This window comes from Juglans regia, chromosome 7 (assembly GCF_001411555.2).
Source record: "Juglans regia cultivar Chandler chromosome 7, Walnut 2.0, whole genome shotgun sequence".
Lineage (NCBI taxonomy): Eukaryota > Viridiplantae > Streptophyta > Magnoliopsida > Fagales > Juglandaceae > Juglans > Juglans regia.
The window spans coordinates 23,434,001-23,460,754 of NC_049907.1; the positions used below are offsets into that span (position 1 = coordinate 23,434,001).

General features: G+C 35.2%; 2 protein-coding genes across 3 annotated transcripts; one reads left to right on the plus strand and one right to left on the minus strand.

Annotated features, from left to right (window-relative positions):
• The first annotated feature begins 7,700 nt into the window (after positions 1 to 7,700).
• LOC109020108 lies at positions 7,701 to 11,783 on the plus strand. Of its 2 annotated transcripts, none has more exons than XM_019002512.2 (2): positions 7,701 to 7,941; positions 9,217 to 11,783. In XM_019002512.2, the coding sequence occupies exon 2, from the start codon at positions 9,247 to 9,249 to the stop codon at positions 11,656 to 11,658; it is 2,412 nt and encodes an 803-aa protein (XP_018858057.1). In that variant the 5' UTR covers positions 7,701 to 7,941; positions 9,217 to 9,246; the 3' UTR covers positions 11,659 to 11,783. The 2 variants fall into 2 exon arrangements, with proteins under 2 accessions (XP_018858057.1, XP_018858058.1); XM_019002513.2 differs by having other exon boundaries at positions 9,223 to 11,783.
• A 13,168-nt stretch (positions 11,784 to 24,951) lies between these two features.
• On the minus strand, positions 24,952 to 26,529 carry LOC109015127. The gene has a single exon (XM_018997609.2). The coding sequence runs from the start codon at positions 26,527 to 26,529 to the stop codon at positions 24,952 to 24,954; it is 1,578 nt and encodes a 525-aa protein (XP_018853154.2).
• Positions 26,530 to 26,754: the final 225 nt, after the last annotated feature.

The following is a 26,754-nucleotide window of genomic DNA, read 5'->3' on the forward strand; positions in this document are numbered from 1 at the left end:
ATTACAAGACTACTTGATAAGGACTATACTGGTCAAGAGTCATGTTTGACTAACCGAACATTGAATTAATAAAAGAAATGTTTTAATGATAAATGGAATTTTAAAAAGTAAACTTTTAAAATCAAGCTTAACTTGATATGTTACTTTAGATTGTAAAATTAGTTAAATTTTTATTGTAAACTACATCTAACATATTACATAAAATTACATCAACAAGTTAGTTTATTTTTATAAAGTCTTTTTGTAGTTATAACACTTCTGAAAGATAGGACTTTCCTTTACATTAGTGGCATGAATTCAACAAGCAATGGAGGGCCAATTAATAGGGGTGTAAAAATTAAACGGAAAAATGGAAAACTGGTTTAGTCTAGTTTTGGACCAGTCTGGTCCGAGACCCATTCCTTTAGTTTCAAAACCGGCCGGTACCGGTCTGGTTCCGATTCTATACTTTTTAGGACTTGATCGGTTCATTATATTATATATTTAAATTAATTTTTTTAATATTATATATAATTTTTATATATAATAATATAAATTATAATTATATATAAGATAATGTTATTATAATTTATAAGATAAAATTTTAATCGTAAATATGAAAATTTATTTAATCATATGCTTTAAACATAATATATATATATTAATAAAATTTTATGGCCTAATAAATTCTCAACATATTCCTTTCGATAAATACATAATACATTAATAATACTAATATACATTAGTATATTAATTACATTTCACTTTAATTAATTAGTATACATTAATATACTAATGTATATTAGTATATTAATCCCATTGTATACCATAATACTAATACTATTAAAACTGAAAAATTGGACCGAACTAGACCGGATCTGGTAAAATCGGAGGTACCAGTTTGGGAGGATAACTGGTGCTTAATTAATTTTTGAAAATATAAAATCAGTGCATATTGGTTCGGTCTTAAATTTTATCTAAAATCAGTCCGGACAAGACCGATTACACCCTTACCAATTAATAGCAAAACTAGCTCTGTTAACTAGCTTCTAAAAACTTCCCCTTTCTTTAATAATCTCTTCTATTACATGTACCCTAGCTTACAAAGCCATCATTCTAGACTTTTGTTATATGAAATAAATTGTATAGTTTTAAGAAGTGCAAGTCTTGCAGTCGTTTAGAAAACAAAAATAGGCACACTTTGGACATAAATGAAAAGTTTAGTTTTTTCTTTTATGGTAGATCCCACTTTTATTTAAATAACTGCACAAAACTTGCACACATGGACATATTAGGCAGAATAAGGCTGCTGCATCTTGCTCAAATATTTACGCCCAAATTAAGTTTTGGAATGGTTCAATATCTACAATTAAATTAGTGTCTCTAGGTGTCTATATATCCTACGGTGGATGCATTCTGGGAAATTTATCTCTTCTACTCTTTCTCAAATCGTTCAAATTTATTTTTGTATTTTATTTTTAGAATTTTTTAATAATTTGGTGTTATTCCGGTTTGATGTTTCAAATTAATGGAGGGATAAATAATAAAGAAAATATTAATGTTATTGGGTCATTAAAACTTATCCCTCAATATGAACTTTTTTATTTATTAAAAAAAATACAAACACAAAAAGGTAGAGAGAATTTAAGATTTTAGGGTACGTTTGGGTAATGAGAAGTATTGAGAATGTTTGTGAATAGTAGTGAAAAAATAATGAAAAAGTAATAATAAAATATTGAATAGTAGTAAAAAGTAGGTGAAAAGTAATGAATAGTAAAAAAGTAAGTAAAAAGTAATAATAAAGTAAAGAATAGTAGTGAGAGTACTTGGGGTACTCTCACTTGCCAAACATACCTCGTCTTCATTTTTATGTTTTCGGACTCCTTTTATTTTAACCAAAATCTCTCAAATTTTATTTTGCCTTTTAAGGATTCCTAACGTAATGTGATACTAATTAATTTATACTTGCGGGTAACATTGGGGTGTAATTTGTGGACGGAAGATATGCTTAAAACTAAATTTAATAAAATAATAATTAAATAAATGGGAAAAGGCTCCTCACTGACAAAGTTTACTGAGACTTTGTACACATTGTTAAAATTAGTATTAAAGTTTGCTTTTCGTTTATGTATCTATATATCATTTTTTTGAACTTTTTTTACTTAATAGTTAAGAAAATGACTATTAGTGAAGTTGTATATTTTTTAAGTTTTTCTTTAATGATTAAGAATGTTAAAAAATAATAAAAATATAAAATTTTAAATATACAAAAATTAATAAAAAACAAGTAAAAGGATAATAAGCTTATCGGTATCCAAAAGCCATGTAACGAATCTTGACCTAAAAATCTTTTTCCAAACAGTGTTATATGATAAGTAGAGAGGCAGCACTGGATGTCCTAGGGACATTCTGATGCCGAAGTCTGTGAAGTATATGAGAGTAAGTGTATGTAAATAGTGAGAGCCCAATTCGTTACCTTTTGAGGGTTACTTATAGAAGGATTCGTTGGTAACTGAAAATGGTTGCTACTCCTAGCGCTACGGATCATCGATGATCCCTAGATGATCGGGACGGATAGCTCCTATATTCCTAGAGTTATCCCTTTTTGAATGTTCCTATCTTATAGGAGTTATCTTATCTGAGGTGGTTATTTCAACTGGCATTTATTTCCAACTTTTAAGGGCTTATTTTTCATGTGGACTGGTTCTTTAGTCGCGAGTCAGATCACTAGGGGCCTTAAAAATCCCTTCCAAGTGTCCAAAAGAACCCTTAAACAACTTCTATCTCGCAAACTTGAGTTTATGATAAGATGGAACTTAGCTCACAAGGTTAGATTTAGGATATAAAAGTAATAATGGAAAGTGAGACAGCTATGCGAGTGTTTAAACTACAATTGTAGCATGATTTTAATTGGCAAATGTAGGCAGTGCCCTCATTCGACTTGAATGCCAATGACCTAATACTTAGGCAGGCTAATCTATTGGGTTAAGTGAAATAAAAACTTTCTTCATATTTGCATAATATCTCTCTAAATTGGTTTACATTAGATTATGCATCTTCAAAATTTTGCATAGTTATGAATAGTATTTCTTCAAATTTGAAGAAATATTATTCACTCTCCAAACATTATTTTACTATTTTTCTCTCTCCTACCCATTAAAATCAACTTTATAGAATTTGTATTACGATGATTTTAATATATGAAATTTGTATTAAGTTGATGATACAAAGTATTTTTAATACATATTAATATTTATTGATAAAATTGGTCATTTTTATATATGCAATTGGTAATATTTTTTTCTTTGATAACAAGACTAGCTTTATTCATTTGAAAAAAAAAAACAACAAGGCATCATGCTCAATGATATGTGAAACCACTTCAGGGAATGAGTTCCACCACACCATTAAGTCATGAAGATGCCATGAATATTTAGCCAAACAATCGGTTGTAGCATTGGCAATACCACCTCTATGTTGTATTACAACTTTAGGGAACCTTAGTAACATATTTCTAATCTCAAGAACTAGACTTCCCCAAATAGACATAGACTCCTCCCCTTTTGTAAGCTCTTGCACAACCAAAAGAGCATCACTTTCCACTTGAAGGTCATGAATTCCTAAAGGCAAACATAATTGTAGGCCCCTTAGTACTGCTAGCAATTCCACTTCCATAGGATCAATAATCTCATGCTCGGGTTTACTAGCTGTAAAAAGCACCTTCCCAGTTTCATCTCGTAGTATCATCCCCACACCAGATCTACCTTGATCATGAAATAGAGCCCCATCAACATTTAGATTTAGACTACCAATAGGTGGGTGGAGCCAGCCACAATGAGGTTTAGAACCCATCTGCTATTCTGCTACTGCACATTCATATTCCTTTGCAACTGAGAGAGCATGATCTACTGCTTGTTCTGGACCTATCCGCTTATTTTCAAAAATTAATTGGTTTCTGCTATACCAAATACCCTAAGTACATAAGAATAGCTTTTCCAATTCCCTAGCTTTGTTCCTTCGAACTACTCTCTCCACAATATGTATAAAATCTGTTTGAACAACATTTTCTTTTAAGAAAGTAAGCTGAGAAAGCAGAACATCTTGAAGTCTAGAACAATACAGTACGGCATGATTTATATCCTCTTCCTCCATGTAACACCATCTACACCTTGCATCTGTCAGCCCTTTCTTTACTTGTAAGTTTTTTAAAGTTGGCAAACCATTATGACAAACTCTCCATGCAAAAATCTTGACTCTATTTGGTACCTGCAATGACCAGATTCTTCTCCACATCTTACTTTGCTCCTCTCCATATGATACCTCCCCTAACTGCCTCTCTTCTTGAGATGCTAAAAGCAACTTGTATGCACTTTGAACACTAAACAACACATTCTTCTTAGGCTCCCATATTATAGTATCAGGTCTATTATTAGTAGGAAGTGGTAACTTGAAGACATCATATACTTCTCTTGGGGGTAAAAATCTAGTAATCTTTTCCATATCCCATCTCTTAGTGTTATCATCAATAAGCTCAAAAAATGTCCAATCCATTTGTGCTTGTGAGACAAATTCTGGGACTGGGATAAGTTTATGATGAGCTAGGCAATAATCTGTCCAAATGTTGATGGCCTTACCATCACCTACCCTCCATCAACATCCTTGTAAAAGTAAGCTTTTTGCCTTCCATATACCCCTCCATACATAGGATGGTGTTGCACCTATCTTAGCATCTTTAAAACTTGTTGTTGGAAAATACTTGGCTTTAAAGATGTTATGCAGCAGTGAGTTTTCCTTCTTTAGGATCCTCTATCCCTGTTTGGCAAAAAGAGCCATGTTGAAATTGTGCAAGTCTTTAAAACCCATACCACCATGACATTTTGACTTGCATAGTTTTCTCCAACTTACCCATCTAATTTTATTTTCTTCATTCCTTTGACCTCATCAGAACTTAGCAATCAAATTCTCTAGTTCAGAACACAAAGACATAGGAAGCTTAAAGCAGCTCATAGAGTAAGTGAGAATAGATAGTGCAACATGATGCTAATTGCAAAATATATAAAACTAATAATTTTAAGAAAAAAATAAAAAAATAATAATATTTTACTAATATTTAGTTCAAAAAACATCTTAATTGGAAATGATCAATTACAAATATGCATAATCCAATATGGATGTTTTTCTTGATATGTAAAATCAATCTTAAAAGATGTGATTTTGAAGATGCATATAGAAAAACTAATGTTAGTGCTAAAAAATGTATTATTTTTAACTCCTCACACCAGGTTAGTTTATCATGAGCAGAAAAACTATTTTTTGAAAGCCTAGTACAATATCCTTATAAAAAGAAGACATATCAAAGCAATAATGTGGGAAGAAATAAATTAGATCAATTTTATAATAAAAATAATTTTAAAATTTAATATATCACATCAAATAATCAATTTATAAATTTATTTCTATGAAATATTTTTATGGTATTTATCTTATTTAATACATCTAAGAGAAACAAACACTAAATAAATATATTATTTGGATTAGTCTAATAATTAGCCAAATGAACGTCCTAATATATAGGATCCATTTAGATAGTAAAATAAAATAAAATGAGTTGAAATAATTTGTGAAGAACAAAAAAATTGTTAGTTGAAATGAGATAAAATGAGAACCTATGTATCCAAGCGGCCCTTATGCTGGCTAATGTCATGGAATAATGATAATCTTACTATTCTTTTACTATATTTTTAATTTTTTTAATTTTTTTAAATTTTTTTTATTTAATAGTTAAGAAAGTAATTATTAGTAAAATTGTATATTTTTAAAATATTTTGTTTAATAATTAAGAATGTTAAATAATAATAATAAAATAAAATTTTAAATATACACAAAATAGTAAAGAACAGGCAAAAGAATAGTAAGCTTATCCGTATCCAAAATCATGCGCAGTCATGTAACGAATCTTTTTTTATTTTATTTTTAATGTAATGTAACGAATCTTGACCTAAAAGTAGTATACAGCTGTTTTCACCATGTGCATTTTCCGTACGACTAAAGCAGGGCTGTAGCATGGCTCTTTTCGAAATGCACCGTACGATTATTACATGGTCTGTCGTTCGGTGAAAGGTGTGGGACCTGGACATGATTCTTTGTTCGTTCGGATGAATCCAAAAATGAGAGGGCTGAGTAGCTTTTTCACATCAAGCGGTACGAACGACACGGACCATTATTCCGGAAAAGGACAATGCTAGGGCATTCCTTTTACTGTATTTGATATTTTTATTTTTTTATATTTTATTTTAAATACTTTTAATTATTACAAGAATTAGAAGAACAAACAGTTGCATTAGCCATTTCTTTAACTATTAAATAAAAATAAAACATAAAATAAAATACTCAAAAGGTAATTTTAACGAAAGAGCATTTTTCTTAATTTATGAAAAAAAGATATATATTTTCTCTACAATAATGCTTTGTCTCCCTTCTCTATATTTATTAAGTAAACAAAACTAAAAAGGAAATATTTTATTATATATTTGTAAACATTTTACATCTTAAATATGACGTCGGGATGATATAAAAAAATAAAATAAAATTGCCTTCCTCTGGACAAATTCGGGCTAGCACTACTCCAGCATCTTTATATATTCTATCGCTGTACCATTTTTGAGTTTTATTAATACCATTCACGTAATATTTATTTTTATTTTTAAAATTATTATTATTAATTTAATTAAGTTATTCTACTCATCATCTATATATTACATATTTAATAAGAAAAAAATTAAAAAATTATGTGTAGTATATAATATAAGATTAATTATGTGTGATATATAATGTTTATTAAAATTATCAAAGACGACATTATATAATGTTTTGGAAATTAATTTTTACGAGCAATGCAAGTTTTTTAATGGTTCAACCTCTACAGTTCAATAAGGCTTAAGTATTTGAGGTGTCTATATATGAATGATCTACAATTCAATAACTTAATGTGATACTAATTTAAACTTTGGGTAACATTGGGTAATAGTTTGTGGACGTAAAATATGCTTAAACTAACTTTTAAAACAGTATATATATTAATTTATCTAAAAAAAATTATATTTTATAATAAATTATATTTTTTTAAAATAAATAAACTATTCTTATATATTCAATAACGTTATATAACATTATCTTTTAAAAAAGTATTACCAGTCTTATTCTAAAAAAAGACCAATACAACTAGAAAAATGCTTGGATGATTCATCAACGTGCCCTTACTACGCATCATCATTTATATATTATATACTTGATAAAATTTAAAAAAAAAAAATAGTATATAATGAGGTGGAGATAGGAAAAATCTAATTGTAAGTGATTTTGTGTACTAATACGTGCATCAATTCAATATGATTGGTCAAAAAATAAATTTTATTGAAAATAATACTAATTTAAATTTAGAGTATGAAGATAATAATATTAATATGTAGATTAATAAGTAAACTTATTTATATATAATAAAATTCAAGGAGATAATAAAATTTTTTTAAAATATTATTTTTCTGATTTGACATATATTACTGTTCAAACGTGGTATGAGGTCGGGGATCACATGTCACACAGTTGACGAGGGGCCTAGCAGAGTCTACGTCTAGTCATGTTCCCTTCAATTATTTGGGGGCAGAAGAAGGCTGGTGAATCTTTATATAATCTCAATCCTTTAGGCTTTTTGGATTAAAAAATATTCGAGTGCAACTCCGATCAATATTTGTAATTCAAAAACAGGATCATCATATCCTACTCCTACGTTGTAGGAACTACTTCAACAGCAGGTGTTGAATCTGTTGAGAGTTGCTCGTCTGTTGAGAGTTGCTCGTCAATACTATCCTCTAGGCTTTTTCGATTCAAAAATATTAAAGTGCAACTCCGATCAATATTTGAGCAACAAATTAGCAAGTTCTTTCCATTTCCTTGTATCTCCAGGTATGTACGTACGTACGTCTGTCTATATATACTTAAGTGTAATGAAGTTGTTATTACAAATATTTTAATGAAAGAAAATATTTAGTGTGTCTAGGTTTACGCCCATATTAAGTTTTGGAATGGTTCAATTACAATATCTACAATTAAATGAGGCTTATGTTTAATTATGAGGTCATGTCTATATATCCTACGTACTGTGGATGCATGCTATGAAATTTAATCTCTTCTACTCTTGCTTAAATAGTTCAAATTTTTTTTAATATTTTACTTTCAGAATTTTTGAATAATTAGGTGTTAAGTTTTCAGAGTTTTTTTTTTTTTTTTTTAAAAAAGTTCTTTTAGTTCCGGTTTGATGTTCCAAAAAGGAGAGGGCTGATCAGTAAGCTTTTTCACATCAAGCGGTACGAATGAGACAGACCATGTGGTCCATTTCCGATGCCCATTTGTCATATTCATTTTCCAAAATGATGTAGGGGGATCCACTCCTCATGCAAAAGAAGGTGATGAAGTTGTGGTTGATACGCTAAATTAATTTTTAAAGTTTACTAAATTGAAGTTTCTTTTTAGTTGGAAATTATCAGAAATATAGATAAATCTGAAAATTATCGTAATTATTTAAACGTGCTTTAGTGTATGTTTGTTAAACATTAAACAACTTTTCATTAATAAAACTTCTTTTCACAAAGCTTTATAATTAAAAATTATATTATCTTCCTCAATCCCAATCCCAACATTCATTTGCGAGCGATCTACAGCAAATCATTAAGCAAGTCCAATATCGTACATTAAGAAGAAAAGCATACTAAAACCGAAAGGCCATTTCTACCTTTTTTTCTTTTTTGCTTTCTAGTTTCTTTTTATATATGCTAGAGCCATACTATTTGAGAACTACTCCACGGTAGAATTCTTCTCGAAAGTGAAATCTCCTAAGATCAACGGTATATGGATTTTACAGTTTTAATAGTTATTTTTATTTTTGGTATTAGAGTTTCACTAGTTACCAGATCCACCTTATTAAATTGTTTTTCTTTTTATATAAAAATAAAATAGTAACATAATCTAAATAACCGGCCTGATCCCAATAGCAAGATTAGTGTGCTTAGGTAGCTGATCACCGATCAGAGCAACATACACATTTCGATGCTAAAGGAATTTTACACTTGGAAGAAATTCCTCAAACCATTATTATTATTATCTCTATACGCATTAGCAATTAAAAATCTTGCTATAGAATTTTTCATCAAAATTAGTGAGAATTTGTATGCTTTGTATTAGGAACAGAGACTTGTACAACTTCTAAAAAATATGAGCAGGCCGAATAATACACTCTCCACTCGTATTATGGAAGAGCTTGATGTCTTGCCTCGAATTGCTACAGAGCGTTGTATGGGTAAAGTGCATGCGGAGTTACGTGACGTAAACAAGATGGCTTATGAGCCTGTGCTGCTTGCCATCGGTCCTTACAACGACCAAGACAAGGTTGGTCATGGGTTTATGAAAGAGCATAAATTGCGCTATTTACAAAAAATGCTAGAACGAACGAAAATAAGTGTAGAAGATTACATCGGGGCCTTGAGATCAGGATTGAAAGCAAGAGCTCGCGGATACCTACATGCAGAATGCATAAGCAAGACCCAATCTCAAAGTGATGCAATTGTTGAAATGATGCTACTTGATGGGTGTTTCATTATTGAGTTGTTCCACAGGTACTACAAGAAAGGAGGACGTCCAAAAGATGACCCAATCTTTCAAAAGAAGTGGGTGCTTCCTAGAATAGCTCGTGATCTACTATTATTTGAAAATCAACTTCCATTCTTCGTTCTTGCTATATTGTTCGAGATGAGTGAGAGTAACGATCCCAGCAATTCAGAAGAACACATTGTCGATATTGATACTGATCAGGGGACCTTAAAGATGCGGAATCGACTTATTGATCGTGCCCTTGGTTTTTTCTCTGGTTTTCTCTCTGCCCTTTTACCATTTAAATTGAATAAAGTCGATAATTCAACCAAAACGATTACGGATCTACTTGATCTGACCCTTGAAGCTTCCAACCCTTCACTTCCAGTAATAATCTGTCAACGTTTAGAGCTTGGGTTCAGATTCAAGAACGCAGAGTTTGAGGATCTCCTTGGTCTCATACATGCAACCATCTGTATCTCAATACTTGATTCAGAAATTGATCATGCCAAAGAATGTCAAGAGGCTGGATGGAGCCAGATGGCTAAGATATTTAAGCATCCATTTGGTCTTATTGGTAAAGCTGTCACTTCATTACATGCAAAAAAGAAGCCACTTGTTGGAGCCAGCTCAACTATGGAGTGGACACCTGCTGGTGCCAGCTTAATTGAGGAGCCACTTCTAGGAGCCAGCTTATTTGAGGAGCCTGTACTTTCTGGTGCCAGCTTATCTAAGGAACCACTTGCTGTTGCTGTTGCTATTGGACAAGTTGAATTTGAGGAGCGACGTGTTGAGGAGCCACTTGATGCAGGTTTTAGTGGTGCTAGCATAATTCAGGAGCCACTCGTTGGAGCCAGCGCCTTATTTAAGGTGCCACTTGCTGTTCATGCTAAAGGTGCTAGCGTATCTGAGGAGCCACTTGTTGGACTTGCTGAATTTGTGGAGCGACGTGTTGAGGAGCCACTTGATGAAGGTTTTAGTGGTTGTAGCAAATTATCTGTGGAGCCACCTGATGATGGTTTTCGTCGTGCTAGCGTAATTCAGGAGCCACTTGTTGGAGCCGGAGCCTTATTTAAGGAGACAGTAATTTCTGCTGCACGCTTATCTCAGGAGTCCAGATTCCCAGTCGATGTACGAGAGAAATGGAAGCATCTGGTCGATGTCTTACAGCTTAAGGAGGCAGGAGTTGAAACCACTAAGGCAAGCAAATTTGTGTCTAAGTTAAATGAGATTTGTCGTTGGATAATAATACCTTATGCTATTGAACTTCAAGAGGCTGAAATTGAATTCGAGAAGCTGCCAGAGATATTTTATGCACATCTTCATCCTGATCAAAATGGGAATAAAGAGCAGAAGTCAAAACTGTCTGAAACAGGGACGCTAATGACTGGAGTCGAATCAATGAATGCAGAGGTATTGAAGCGTCTACTTTGTGAGGCTGGAGTCGATATCAACAAGGTAAAGAAATTTGAGCGTCTGAGAGAAATTGAACACAGGAACATACATGGTGCCACAGAGCTTGAAGAGGCTGGAATCACATTCAAGAAGGCAGATAAATGTGACATGTTTTCCATAAAGTTGAACAATGGGCAAATGGAGATTTCACCTTGGAGCATAGTTGATGAAACAGAGACTTGCTTACGAAATCTAATAGCATATGAGCAATACCAAGATCGAGAAAATGGTTTCAATTACGTCGACAACTTTGTGTGCTTCATGGACAATCTCATTAACTCTCCAAAGGATGTTGAATTACTCCGTCGAAGTGGAATTATCAGTAATTATTTGGGTGATGATGAAGTTATTTCCACTATGGTCAACAAGCTCTGTGACAATATCACTATTTCACCGAAAAGTTCCATATATGCAAGAACTTCCGTGGATTTGAACATGTATTGCGATACAACCTGGAATCTATGGAAGGCAAAATTAAGGCATGATTATTTCAACAGTCCTTGGGCATTGGTCTCATTTCTGGCAGCAGCCTTATTGCTTTTGCTTTCAATTACACAAACCGTACTTTCCATTATTTCTTAGGTTTTTCGTGCATTGTGTTAATCTTGATGTGTGTTCTCTTGGTTAATGTAATAAATATCAAATAATAAGATTTTAAAAAGTAATTAAGAGTGTCTTTTGTTGGTCCGATCACACCATATATTTTGTTAAGGTATATATGAATCATATTTTATTGAGATTGTAGCCACTTTCGTGTGACCTAGAAGTCTTGTAAGTTATACAGCCGTGCATTTGCGAAATGAATCCTTTGCATGTCATAGATATATTGCTATGTTAAAAACAGACTATATCTACATCCTTCAATATTTATTAGAATATTGCATATCAATAAAAAAAATTCTATATTAGATCAGGTTCCCTGGCCTAGTCCATGCATGTTAGACAAAACGCAAGTAATTAAAGAATTACGCGCATGTATATAACATCTGATATATACTGCTGCAAATTTTCTTAACCAGAATGATTTACAAATAGCAGACAAGTGTAACCTCGGAAAAACACCAAACAAGTTAATATAGAACGTAAAATCAAAACAAACAAGTGACAAATGTCTAGAAAAAGTTGATCCCATATTTCTTGGTACGTACTTGGGTGATTGTTAGAGCAAATCAGTAATGAACTATTATGAATATTGCACTGATCTGTAAGAGATCTCGATTTCATCAAATTGCATGTATAGAACACTAAACCAATATTGTCAAAGAATAAGCATGAAGCTCTTGAAAAAGTAGTACACAAAAGGCAATAGAGTCGTGGAAGAGCTCGTATGTGCGGATCTCGTCACTACAAAAAAAAAAAGCTTTACTCGGTGACAAGAAGTAGCCCGAAAAAGCATACATTAGCTAGAAAATAACATTGCTGGCTATAAAATCCTCATCGCATTGAAGTTGCAATTGTTGCGCGCAAACTGCCCATTTCCTATGAGATTGTGGAATAGTCGGCTGCTTAATTCAACCTCTTCACACAAAAGCAACGCACCACTGTACAAACTGCTTACTTGAACAACGGCTTCAGAATGCACGTGCATGGAAGGCTAATAACCAATATTCTCTGTCAAAGTAAGTACACTGCAAAGTATGCATGAGCATATCTCAAAGGTGGGCAAATTGTCTCCTCTACCTACCAGACGAAAGTGTAGACTTGTTCTCATTGTGTGCCAATGCCAAAATCAGAATCATGCTCCTTTCCAATAACATGATCTAGAGTTCCAACTTCACTCCTTATGTGAAACTCTCTCAACTACTCCACTTTCTTTCCATAATCCCGCTCTCCTCTCCTATGGAAAGAACAACTCAAAAGCTATGGAAGGAGAAATGTTTACCTAATAACAAGCTGTGTTGACCACTTCACCCAGTCTTTGGACAAGTTTGGCATACCAAAAGCATACTACAGGCTCTCACATAAGAGTCCGATTCATTCTATTCAGCTATTCCATTTATGTGGAGTGAACCCAATTGTATGGTATCTGAAATTGTTCTACCTTCTTGCCTGTCAGATTCTCAAAGCCTTCCCAGGTGTTTGAACTCATCAAACACGTCACTCACTACTTCAACAAAAGAAGTCAAACCTTATCTGAAAATGGTCAGCAAACAACATGAGTAAGAATAGGGCACCACTATGCACAATATGTACCCCAAAGGTCAGAACAAATCAACTGCAGTGAACTTGATTCCGCACTGCTTCACAAAGATACAATGCTAACAAACAAAAAAAAGCTTCCTTATCTTCTAACTACACTAAAGGAAAAGCTGCTTATTCACAAATGACCACGCTCTTTTACCCCTATGGCCCAATCACATTCGCCATAAACGAGTAATACCTAAATATGGAACGTTTGAAGATAACCTTGCAACTGCACCAATCACTGTCTCACCAAATATAAAATAAAGACCATCAATCTTACTTACTTTCATTACAACCGAAGAGCCCTTCCAGACTTTAATGACTCCACTTTCAGTTGTAAAATGATAACCAAATGAATTAATATTGCCCAAAGATATAAGATTTTTCTTCAAAGATGAAATATGCCGAACGTTGGACAAAGTTCTAAAAGTTCCATTATACATCTTAATCTTGATATTTGAACTAATCCCAACAATTTCGAGAGCCATATATATCATTCCCAACCAAAACAAAATCACTGTTGATTGATTCGTAGGTAGTGAACCAATCTCTCCTGGGACACATATGGAATGTACAAGCTGAATCCATAACTTACTTGTCACCAAAACGACAGCTAGATCCATTGATTGCTAGGCCAACATCACAGTTGTTAGTATTCTCAACAACACTAGCAACATTAGAGGAACTTGTAGCTTCCTCCTTGTTCTTCAATCTCGAACACTCATTCCTATAATGACCAAATTTGTGACAATAGTGACATTTATCATTTTCCTTGTTAAATCTAGAGCTACCACTGGAATGACTCCCTCTCTGATCCGAAACTCTTCCACCAGATCTACTACCAAAGGAATATTTTACAAACAAGCTATCGAATTGATTATCGGTGCCTTGTATACCCAATTTTGTTCTCATCTCTTTAGAATTCAAAATAGATTTTACATCTACTAAAGAGATGGTATCTCTACCATACAACATCGAGTCCACAAAGTTATCAAATGATATAGGTAACGAACATAACAAAATTAAAACTTGATCTTCTTCATCAAGTTTAATATCAATGTTTCTTAAATCCATAATGAATTTGTTAAATTCATTTAGCTGAATTGATTTTCTAGTTAGACAATTGTGTATTTATTTTATGGATTATAATATAATGTAAGATGTATACTTTTTTGTCCCATATACTTATGATCTCTCACGATCCTTTTCATTGTGCTCTTAATTTCGGCCGAATTAATGGGTCCATCGGAAACATTATATATAAATAAACATGCCAATCAGTTAGTGTCATTAGTTTGTTTTTACCATTTTAATACACAAACTCATGACTTGACCGGTCATTGTTTAAAGATCAACCACTTTTATAATTATCTAAATCTTTGTTGGTGCCGACCATTGTGAGGTTTGTTTCGCACGTAGAAGTGAGTGAAATTTGATTCTTAATTCACTACAAGAAAACAGGCCTTTCTCAGCGCCAGTTTTCGTCGCAATTACCCCCCCAATTCGCTGCAGTCCCTCGCTCTCGACGATAAGCAAAACGCCGCACGTTGGTTGATATTAAGTGCATTTTTTTTATGACAGTCAGCGAGATGTGAAAATCGCCGCAACTGGTGTTCCTCTTCCCGCGAAAAGATTTCGCCCCGAAAACTGAAATTATCGCGGCAAATGTGTGTCACAACATGCCAACTTATCGACGGAATCAATTGCTTTCGTCGATTTATTGCGACGCAAAATACTGAATAAGTCGATGCAATTAACTTCGCCTCTCGCCGGCGTCTCAGAAATCGCCGGAATGACAAATTATAGCCGCGATGGATATCGACGTAAAATCTGCCTCTATCGCTGGAAAGCTGCTGCCTCGACCAACTTAGAGTCTGCCGCAATATGTCTATTGCGGGATTTAATTTCTGCTAGCGGCGTTTCTTCATCGCCGCAATAAGCTATTTACCTACGATGTGAGCATACGATGTAAATGTGTTTGTCCCAACGTATGACTCTTGCAACGGAATTTTTTCGCCGCAATAGACCTGTTTTCTAGCGATTTGTTTGTTCGACGCCCTGTAATTGGGATGCTGGGGTGTCGTTCCCATTTCGCCGCAATAGGGATATTTTTACAGTGCTATTTCAGCCCAAAACGTGGACGTATTAGCATGGGAAAAAACCCATTAGTGGGCACTTAAATTGCTACTGTCCTGTTGCACTACGTTTGGCACAATTTTACGTACATACCCCAAATACATAAATGTTAATTTGTTTTAACATATATGTTATAATTTTGCAATATATATTTGCATTAAAACCCAAGTGGTAACGTCAATCTGGGATGGTACATACTTTATAATTAAACAAACATATATATATGTGGGCTTATTATGACTTAGACACACAAATTCAATTATAATTATATTTGCAATCTGGATGCAAATTTAACCGACTAATTATGACACTAGTCAATGCATAGTAGTCATCTAGTATAATATAGCATCAAGTTGAGAATGACTATCCTGCTCACCCAATTGCTATATACATATATAGAAAGACATGATTCCTTTTTCTATATTAAATAAACCATCATCATGCAACAATAGACAGAGATGATCATGATTCATTCATCAAATATCTAAAGCAGTTCATATCAACAGCATAGCCCCCCAAGAGGTGTACATCATGTCATTTTAACAAAGGCAGAAGCCACTATATAATTCTGGTCCGGTGCATATTGGATATAGACATGTAGAAAGATTTATGGCTTGAGCAGTTAGGAATGATACCCTATTTCACAAACAGACATTGACTCAATGACCTGCAGCTTTCTCCTTCAGTCCATATGCCCACACAAGTCTTAGTTATATCTGATATTTGTTGCCGCATGCATGACTACTGGATCTCCACCAACATAAGTACTGCATCTACTTTCCCGTCTACACACTAGCAACATATTTTTTCCTTTTGTCCCAATTAATCAGGCCTTGCATCTGGGTTACAACCCTGCATCTCAGTGTAATACATCTTTAACATATATCATTAGTGAGATGAAACCACTTGAATATAACGATTGAATATAACCACATGACATACATCCTTTCATTGCTTATATAATTATACTACATGACATGCACTTAACATGACTTCTCTCTCTGTAGATTCATGGTATCATTAGCCCCAGTCCCACTAACTTTTTATCATTATATTTACCATTACTGGTCTTGTAACAATGATACTTTGCCCATTTGATCTACAGAGAAGTAATGAAATTAATTGATCTATGGTAAGCTGATAGAACTAATATTGTGGCATAAAAGACTCAGAAAGCTGACTCAAAAATTCTTAGTCAGCTTGAGGTAAAGATGGGCACTGAAAGGATCAGATTTACATGATGTAGGTCGTGATAATCATGCTGACGAATATGCAGAGATTTGGCAATTATTTAACACAATTAATTAAATGAATATCCTCATGATAACATCTATGAGTTTGTTCTTTGTTTGTATCTCAGTACTACTTAGTATTATTAAATCATGGACAAATTTACACATCTCTCTCTCTCTCTGTCTAGATCTTGTCAATAACCCTTCAAATATCAATTCATTTGAGGAAATAATATTAAGCTAAGCTAGCTTCAGGTCTGTATTCCCAGGGTATCCAATATGTAATGTTACCCACAATACAACTCAGTGTGGCTATGTTGTACATAATTAGCTAGTTGGCTCCGTTCATTCTTATTTAGCTAGCCAGCTTCCTTTTCCCTTTTTATTTTAATTAATTTTTGAATGTCTATGTTGTTTTTTACCCAATAATGAGGGATGTCATCGTCTACATGATATTTCTTGAAGTTTTTCTTTATTAAGTGGAGGTATATATATATATATATATATAAATATATACCTCACCTATGCATATATATATATATAATGGTATATATGCAAATCCATTGACATACTAGTTAGAAGTTAGTGCATATATTGTAATTCCCAACTTCCACTCAGCATTCCCCAGGTTGGTTTGTAGGATTTTTCATGTATTTGGTCTCCGGAGTGTGGAAACTAGTTCGCTAGTTTTATTCAATTTTTGGAAATTTCTTTTTGTTCTCTTCCAGCATGGATAAATTACTATATATACCATCAATTAATGGCATGTGGCAATTTTTGTTTGTTGTTGACATTAGATTGATATATGCTGATAAAGGTGGGCTATAGTTGTGGACTGATTTCAGCATATATGCTGATGTATCCTGCCACTGAGGATGGATAGTTATAATCTGAAAGTTGCTGTAGTCATTTTTCACAAGAAAACAGACCGAAATTTTTTGTGGTGAGTATTCCTTACTATCTAATTTGTCCATGATTTAATATTAGTCTTGCTGTACCTATGAACACCCTATGGCAGAGTATTTACTGCTTCTATCTAACTTTGTAGACATCGTGCAGGATGTCTATTACACTCTACTACCCCTACATTCAAACATTCCCTTAAGCACACTGCATGCAACATGTTAAAACTCTAGTTATAGTTATGACAAGTATATCATCAGAATACTTGATTGTTATCATGGAATTACAAAATAACTATCATTTATTTTGTGATAGTTCAAATATCATCAGCATATATTGACACTATTGTATGTAGTCTGGAAGATAGGGAAGATATGTGATGGAGGTGGTTTTTTTGCAAACAACAAGAAAACAGAAACGTGCTTAATATCCATGTTCGGGTTATGTCTTATAATATATTCTTAATCTATATAACATGAAAAACAACCGCACCTGAAATGCACCCCAAAGGAAAACACTGGTCTTTTCCCCAAGTATGCATCTTAAATACAACTTGAAATCGTCCAGACTCTCCCACCTTAGTCTTAACCACAACTTGGATTTCCCAATTTAACCCAAGTCTGCCCATCAGAAGTGCCTGCATAACAACATGTCACAGGAGTTAGATAGCATGCCAGTAGTCACAATTTATGTCACTGAATTTCAGGAAAATATAGGGTACCAAAATCTATGTATTCTCATACCTTGTTACCATTACAACACAGCCTGTTGTGTCCCCCCCAAAACCCATATTTACCAAAAAAGCAACATCCATATTACTAGATCGGCAGATCCTCTCATATCAAAAAAGATGTACATGATTCATATCAAATGACACTAGTTTGCATCGAGATTATTCTAGTTACCACAAAACACTATATCTTCAACCTCCAATGCTCAAAAACTGCCCAGCCACCATCTCTCTACCAAAAATGCACCCAAAATACTCAAAAAGATCCCACCCAAAAATCTACTGATTGTATCTTGTTCACTGAGACCTCCGAAGAGAGTCAGTGAGCTGAGAAGGGAATTCGGCAATGAATGTCGTCAACATCCTCTCCATCTCATTCTGTCTATCCAAAACTCTGTTCAACCTTTCCTTCATCTCATCTATTTCAGCTTTGTGCATCTCTGCATCTCCCTTATGTTTGGCCACTAAATCTAAGTATCGTTGATCTCGCTCCCGGTCACGAACTCTAGTAGTCTCTGGTATCACCATCTCACCTAGCCCTCATGCATAACCTGGTCGACTTCCAAGGACCTCCCTGAAGACTGTCGCCGCTACCTCCTCAGTACGTTGGGAAGGTTCTAACTCAGACATCTTGGGGACCATGGATTTCTGCACATGGTCAGAGAAGATTTGTTTTAAGTGGTCCTATGACGTTGATTTGTTTATCACTATGGGAACAAAAATTTAACCAAGAAGTAGTAGTGGCTGAATGTAATTTCTCAACACGCACATGTATGTCTTCTGTGGTAGGCGTCACAAATTTTTGGTTCTTCTTTGACCAACGAACTTCCTTGTAGAAGTCCACCAAGTTGGCTCGTTTAGCCCTCTACAAATTTGTGCATATGACATGTATCAATCGAATATACACTTTGTATACGAAAGATGATTATTCTAAAATATATTCCGTTACTCAAACAATGCTTATTTTGACTACCACAGTCAGCTCTAGCAAAGCTGAATCTATTTTACGTACCGCTTATAGCATATCCCACCCAAACTATTGTCCATATTACCTTCTCCTCTAGGATCCGGACAAATGATTTATGCCCTGCAGTGTGATTGGTATTGAGTCTCTTCCGGTTCTCCCGATTTTGGGCTGACATTTTCTGGCCAAAAACAACCATTCTTAGTACTACTACACGTGTGATCCCACCAGCCAACCTCCAATCTACAGCACTATATATTGTATTACTTATCTAACTAAGTTTAGAAAACAACCACACCATACCTTGAACGCGTCACTTCCCCATCGACCACATAGCTTTACCCATACGAGATTGTCGACCAAAGTTGTCCCAGACGCCAACTCTTCTTCATGGCTGCCATAAGCCATGTACTTCTTATGCAACTCATGGTGGAAGGCGTTAAACCTCTTTCGCAGCTGTTTTGTAACTGCCAATCGATGATTATCCAGCTCCCAATCTAATTCGAAGTCACCCTACATATTTATAACAAAAAATGTAGTTATTTACCAGACATATATGCTAAGTTCACTTTTAGCATTGTCAGCGAAGTTTTGAGAAAATTACCCGGACCCGTTCAATCAGCTCATCCTTCTCTGCCTTCGGTACGTCACTCCATCTAGCATATGACATGTCCAAATGATGTTTTAATATCCATGTTATCCGTGTCGTAAACATTGACGCGTTCTCACAACAAGGTGCGGTTTCTCCATCATTAATCTTCAAGTGAATTTTCCCATGCTTTCGCAATTTTTCAAACTCTGTGCACTTCGCAGGCCCCCACTTCCGTTTATTCTGAACTTGGTTTACAATAGGCACCATCGTTGCCTCCATGTCTGTATGAAAGTATAAATTAATATATAAAGCTCACAATAATAAATGTCTATTATTGCCTATTGTACTACTACATGATTAAACTACATGATTAAAACTGTTAATCAGCATTAATCCAGTTATCAACAATAGTTAACCTTACCAATCTCTTCTCTAGTAGGTTGCGGTTGTGGGATTGGATTGGCAGGTGGAGTCTCCCAAACGTGTGAGGGAGGCTGTGTTGAGTCATTTGAGTTGGACTCAGATGACTCAACAGGGCTGTGGTATGACGCGATGTGAACACCGCGTGGTCGGCGGGATCGAGTTGACCATGGTGGCAAACGTCTTCTAGGACGGATCACTGGTCCTCTTCCTCTAAAACGGGCACTTGTCTCCATATTAGCACCTAAAAATATCACTCATTAAATCTTGTCAGTTGTAGTTATTTAACATTTATTAAAAAATAACTCCCGGATGCATACACCATGCCAAAGTACATTTAAATATGCTGGAACATAAACTAATGTCAGAGCATAAGCAGCAGAATATTCATATATAGTCGCCCTGCGAGTGATTGCAGCGAATTGGGGGGGGGGGGTAATTGCGACGGAAACTGGCGCTGAGACATCCATCTTTTCTTGTAGTGCGCAAAGCAACAAATCCTTTAGTATCGTGCTACGAAATGAATATATAGTACTCGATCGGTCCCTGTCTCGGCCCCACTTAAAGCATGCACGCTAGTGTGCATGCTTTTGATCTTTTCAAGCCAGACCAAATTTGCTATTTCAATTTGAATCTGGACATTGAGGTTTTTCATCAGTTTTTCTATCCCAGCCTTCCTCCATGCATGCATCTAATTATTATAAGAAATCACCTAATATCTGTATTCTTTTTGAAATTATAATTGATCTAATATAGCATCAGTATATACTGATGTTTAATTTTATATATATATATATATATATATACGTTTTACTACACACTAGCTATATATGTAAGTATCATTACAAGAAAAATTCTGAGCAGATGGTCAATTATATACGATGACAATGACTATTTTCTATCAATATCAGAATGGAGTAACAAATAAATATGTAGAAATATAAATATTTCTGTATGCATTATAATGATCATGTGCATATATATATATCAACTTCCGTCGACATTTTTTTGCCTAACAAAAGAACTAGTTTCACAACTTTTGGCCTGTGCTACTGAAAATAGCTTCTAGATAGGCATATCTAATATATTATATAGATCGATGGAACTTGATCTTATTAACAGCAGAATATTCAAAATCAATATATATATATATATATACACACACACACAAGAAAACAGACAAAAGGATCACTGGGTTCAACCATTGTATACTAACCTTCTGTTTTGGAGATTTGGCAAGTGGGTGCAATACCATATTGATGTCTGAAAACAAATCTGGTTCCCGTTACAGAGAACTAGTAAGTAAACATGATTTCTTTGGCTTTTTACATCAACTCCACATATTTTATTGGATATAACTATGTTGTAAATAGCTACCCCCTCCCTACATGTTATTTTAACCCAACAAACCCCCCCCCCCCCAGGACAATACCCAGAAATTGCAAAACACTATAGCTAAAACATGTTTCGGGGAATCCTCACACTTTTATGGACAAAGTGTGCTTAAGGGTCTTTAACAATACGTATAACTAATTTAGTGGGTGAAGCCTACCACACTATACCAGCCACATCTCTATATGACTTGCTTAAAAATGGCTCCAATGCAACCACTTACCAGGAAACAGCTTCTGTTATGGAACCTTTGTGGAGTAGATCAGCACTGGTCCAGTGCAGCTTCCAGGTATGGACGTGTGTTAGTGAAAAGCTGAAGCTTTTCTTCAGGTTGCAGCAGGGCAGCCAGAGGTGCATAAAGGCAGGAACATCTATATTCTTCAAGTGTTTTCTGGTTCTGCCGTGTGAAGGTATGAAGAGGTGCATGACTTATGCTGTCTTAGCTCTCAGTCTGATCATGATGTCAGCAGCATGAGATTACTATTTTGCCCTCAATCTGTCTCAGCTTTTTGTAAAACTCCCGCCCATCTGGTCTTGGATGTTAGCGCCAACTTTTTGGGATTTATCCTGAGATACATAAGTTTCGGATATTAGTAGTAGATAGGGACATGCTAATTGGCTTGTAACTCCCACGGTGACAGCTGTATATATACTTAGAGCTTATTATAACTATCATTTTGAAATACAGAGTGTAAGGGAGTGTAGTTCATGCTAAAATTAACATCGTACTGAAAATCCTTCGCACCTCTCTACTTGGCCAGATTTCTTTGTTATTATCCCCCAGTCTGTAACATATGTAGTTGACACCATTTATATAGTTGTTCTTAGCATATATATTTATAGAACATACGGGAATCACATTTTACTGGCAGCAGTATGGGACCAGTAAATCTAAGTCTTTAGCTGAAATTTGAGAGCTCCATATAACATATCAGTTATAAATCTGGGTAATGTAAAGGCCACTTTTTCTTTTTGTGCAGGATGTTTATTCATCATTCGTACCTCACTTCTCTCTAGGCCTTGAAGAAATGTCTTCCTTTCATGGTTGGGGGATTTTATTGTCAACCTGCTTATTATCCAACATGCAGCAAGCATCAATCCAAAATAGAAATTAACTATGTTTTGCATATACGTTTTACATGCAACCAGTTTTTCCATCCCAATTATAAAGTTACACCATGTGAATTGACCATCTTGCATTATTGTGAACCTGCTTATTATCCAACATGCAATTCCTTCTTATCCAAAATAGAAATTAACTATGTTGCTCATATACGTTTTACATGCAACCAGTTTTTCCATCCCAATTAGAAAGTTACACCTGCTGAATTGACCATCTTGCATTATTGCCAACCTGCTTATTATCCAACATGCAATTCCTTAAATCCAAAATAGAAATTAACTATGTTGCTCATATACGTTTTACATGCAACCAGTTTTTCCATCCCAATTATAAAGTTACACCATGTGAATTGACCATCTTGCATTATTGTCAACCTGCTTATTATCCAACATGCAATTCCTTCAATCCATTGTATACTAACTAACTATGTTGCTTTAATCCAGTTACATGCAACCAGTTTTTCCATCTAATTATTATAAATGAGGACCCCTGATGAATTGACCATTTTCATGCATTAGATTTCTAACATTACAACATAACATATTAATTTAACACTCTGATCACCATCTACACTCTATTTGGCAAATGTTGCACCAAAGGGTGATGTCATTTGTACTGTCATATTCCATTTGACATACTTTTCCAGATTTTAAACAAAATCTACGTGCTATTCCAACGATGTAATATTTTAGCATTCGAAGCACCAGATTAATCTCCCATTAATCTGGCAATACCAGCTTAATTCTGTAAAATTTCATTTAGGGGGTGGGAGGTATACTTACGAAATGCTGCAGATTTGTTTAAAGATTATCATGGTTTATATAGATTTGCTAAACAATTAATGGACTGCTTTCTTTAGATTTAAGATGCCGCTAATGGCCATGCATATTGCTGGATTTTGGGAATTAGCCTATATTTACATCTATATTGTAGTAATATTCATTTGAAGATCTCCCATCTTATTTCCCATGCCACGTCTTGCGAACATGTACACCAACCTTGCACCTGCATTAACAACACATGTGTATCGAATAAATGAGGTAAGTGGCATCTAACTCTTATATATCTTAGTGGGTGAACAAAATGTGTTGGAAGAATTAGATTACCAGCAAATCAAGAAGTTAACTTTAATTATTGATGAAATGTTGTGAGTTGGGCATCTCGCATCAATAGGGAGCATACACCTGTTAACAAAACCACAACAGTTGGGTTAGCTCAATAAGGACATGTAATTATTGAGCATATTAACGACACGCACCAACGCGATTGAAAAACTATGTTGTAGTTGAGTTGGAAACAAGCCTGTGTCCAACATCCCAGGCTTCGGGGGTTTCAGAAATACAGAGTATTTACCTTCCAAGAAATATTCCCCACAAATTGTGTAATTTTACATGGACTCCTCATCTGTGGATAGGTCTTCCTCATCGGAATATTCTCCATCCCCATACCCATCATCTGAACCAGACAGGGCGAGTGGATCTTCCATGCTTGCTCTTGTAACTAAATCTATGCCTGCTGGACCCATCATCGCCACTTCACGTGCATCAATTTGCCTAGGTTCTATATCAATCCGAGTTAGTGGAGTCACCACAGGAACTTCATCACATTGCATGGGTACGTAATCATATGCAGATTCATTTTCTTGATAAGCCTCATCGTCACTACATTGACCATCCAAATCTTCTAACACCCTCATGATGGGTGGAATGTCATATACATTCCTATTATTGAACTTCTGCACAACACACCAATTTCCCCTCATTCTTAGATCTCTAATGTAAAAACACTGCGAAGCCTGGCATGCCAACACATATGGGTCGTCCTTATACCAAGTCCTGTCCATATTGACACTAGTCATGTGGTGGTCTACTCGTACACCCCGTTTCTTATCGCCAACATCAAACCAATCACAAGAGAACAAGTACACTCGACGCCCTCCCAAGTAGTGTAACTCCACGACATCATTGATAACACCATAGAAGTCCACATTATTAGACTGTTGGTCCCCAGTTACCACCAACACCCTAACAACTCCAGATCACGTCTAGAGTTTATATTATCCTTTGTTTTCCCAGGAATATTCAATAAAGTGCCGAAGATGTTATCACATATATTCTTCTCAGTATGCATGACATCTAAATTATGCCGAAGTAGTAGTGTTGACCAATAAGGTAACTTGAAAAATATGCTGTGCTTCTTTCAGTTCAACTCTACGGCAGTCCGTTTTCTCTTCCTAATAGATTTTCCAAACGGTACATCCCCAAGCATCTGTAGCTGACTTAAAATATTTGCTCCCCCTAACAGTCTTGGTGGAATGCGATGATCTTCATTACCATTAAACAACAACTTTTTCTTCCTCCAAATGTGGTTTTGGGGGAGGAAACGCCGATGTCCCATATAACAGTGTTTCCGGCCATATTTCAACCAATGGGAATCTGTATTCACATTGCAACATGGACATGCAAATTTTCCTTTTGTTGACCAACCAGAAAGATTCCCATAGGCAGGAAAGTCATTGATTGTCCACAATAAAGTGGCATGCAGCATGAACGTTTCCTTGGTGGAGGAATCATACGTAGGTACCCCATGTTCCCAAAGTTCAAGCAATTCATCGAGCAACGGCTGCAAATAAACATCGATGTCATTCCCCGGTGATTTTGGGCCAGGAATAATGAGGGATGTCATAAAGAATTGGTCTTTCATGCATAACCACGGTGGCAAGTTATATGGTACAAGGATCACTGGCCATATGCTGTAGGGCTTGACCATATTGTTGAATGGATTGAAACCATCACTTGCCAAACCAAGCCTAACATTGCGAGGATCGTTAGCGAACCAACTATGTGCCTCGTCAAAAGCCTTCCAAGACTTAGAGTCAGCGGGATGACGCAGAAAATTATCATCTGTCACTTGCTTCTCTTTATGCCATCTCATTTCAGCTGCTATCTTTGTAGACAGGAAAAGCCGCTGTAATCTTGGCTTTAAAGGAAAATGCCGCAACACCTTATGAGGGATCACCTGGGTCCCATTTGTAGTTGACATCCACCTTGAGGCCTTACATATAGGGCATGAATTTAGTTCTGAATATTCCTTCCAATATAAGATGCAGTCATTGGGGCAGGCATGAATTTTGTTGTACTTGAAGCCCAAACCTCGCTCCAATGAACGAGCATCTTCATATGAGAGTGGCAATTCAGCATCCGGAAAAGCAGACTTCAACAAGTTAAGGAGCATATCAAATGACTTGATTGACCAGCCACCAAGGATTTTTATGTGTAACAATTTCACAATGAACGAAAGTTTAGAGAATTTTGTACAACCGCCGAAAAGTGGACATCGAGCATCCTCTAATAGCCAGTCAAACGATGACACTGGTAATGCTTCAGGAAATGAATCCCGGCTCGGCAATGGAGTGCTACTTTGGGGAACATCGACGTTTGTCCCAGCCAATATGTCGTCTAACATATTGTCCATATCATCGATGAATTCATCTTCATCACTAACAGCAACTTCTTCATCGTCCACATCAAAATTTCGGGTTTCCTCCTCACCATAGAAAATCCATTCAGTGTAGTTCAGATCGATCCCATTTATGAACAAGTGACTCTCTACAGTAAGTAAAGGCAGGAAGAGATTATTAGAACATATTCGACATGGACACCGAATGCGATGACTTCCCCTAGCATGGTTTTGCGCCATCTCAAGAAAATTGTTAACGCTTGCAGCATAAGCAGGTGATCGAAGTCTATTGGGCTCAGTCATCCAGCTTTTGTCCATCACTACAATAATGATACAACATTATTAGTAGAGTATTAGAACATTATCGTTTGGAAGATATTCAAAATGAGAATATGGCAATATTAGCTCTCTGTTCTGAACACCCAATGGCAATCCTAACAAAGAGCTAATAAGGGTGGATGACAAATGTTGGGGTCTTTCTAAATAATTAGAAAGACCCCAACTACGTCATTATGCCAATATAGTTAGTGCATCTCTGTGGGA

Excerpts from the sequence above, each read along its gene's own strand:
- LOC109020108 (XM_019002512.2), top strand. The coding sequence starts at position 9,247 with ATGAGCAGGCCGAATAATACACTCTCCACTCGTATTATGGAAGAGCTT.
- LOC109015127 (XM_018997609.2), bottom strand. The coding sequence starts at position 26,529 with ATGGACAAAAGCTGGATGACTGAGCCCAATAGACTTCGATCACCTGCT.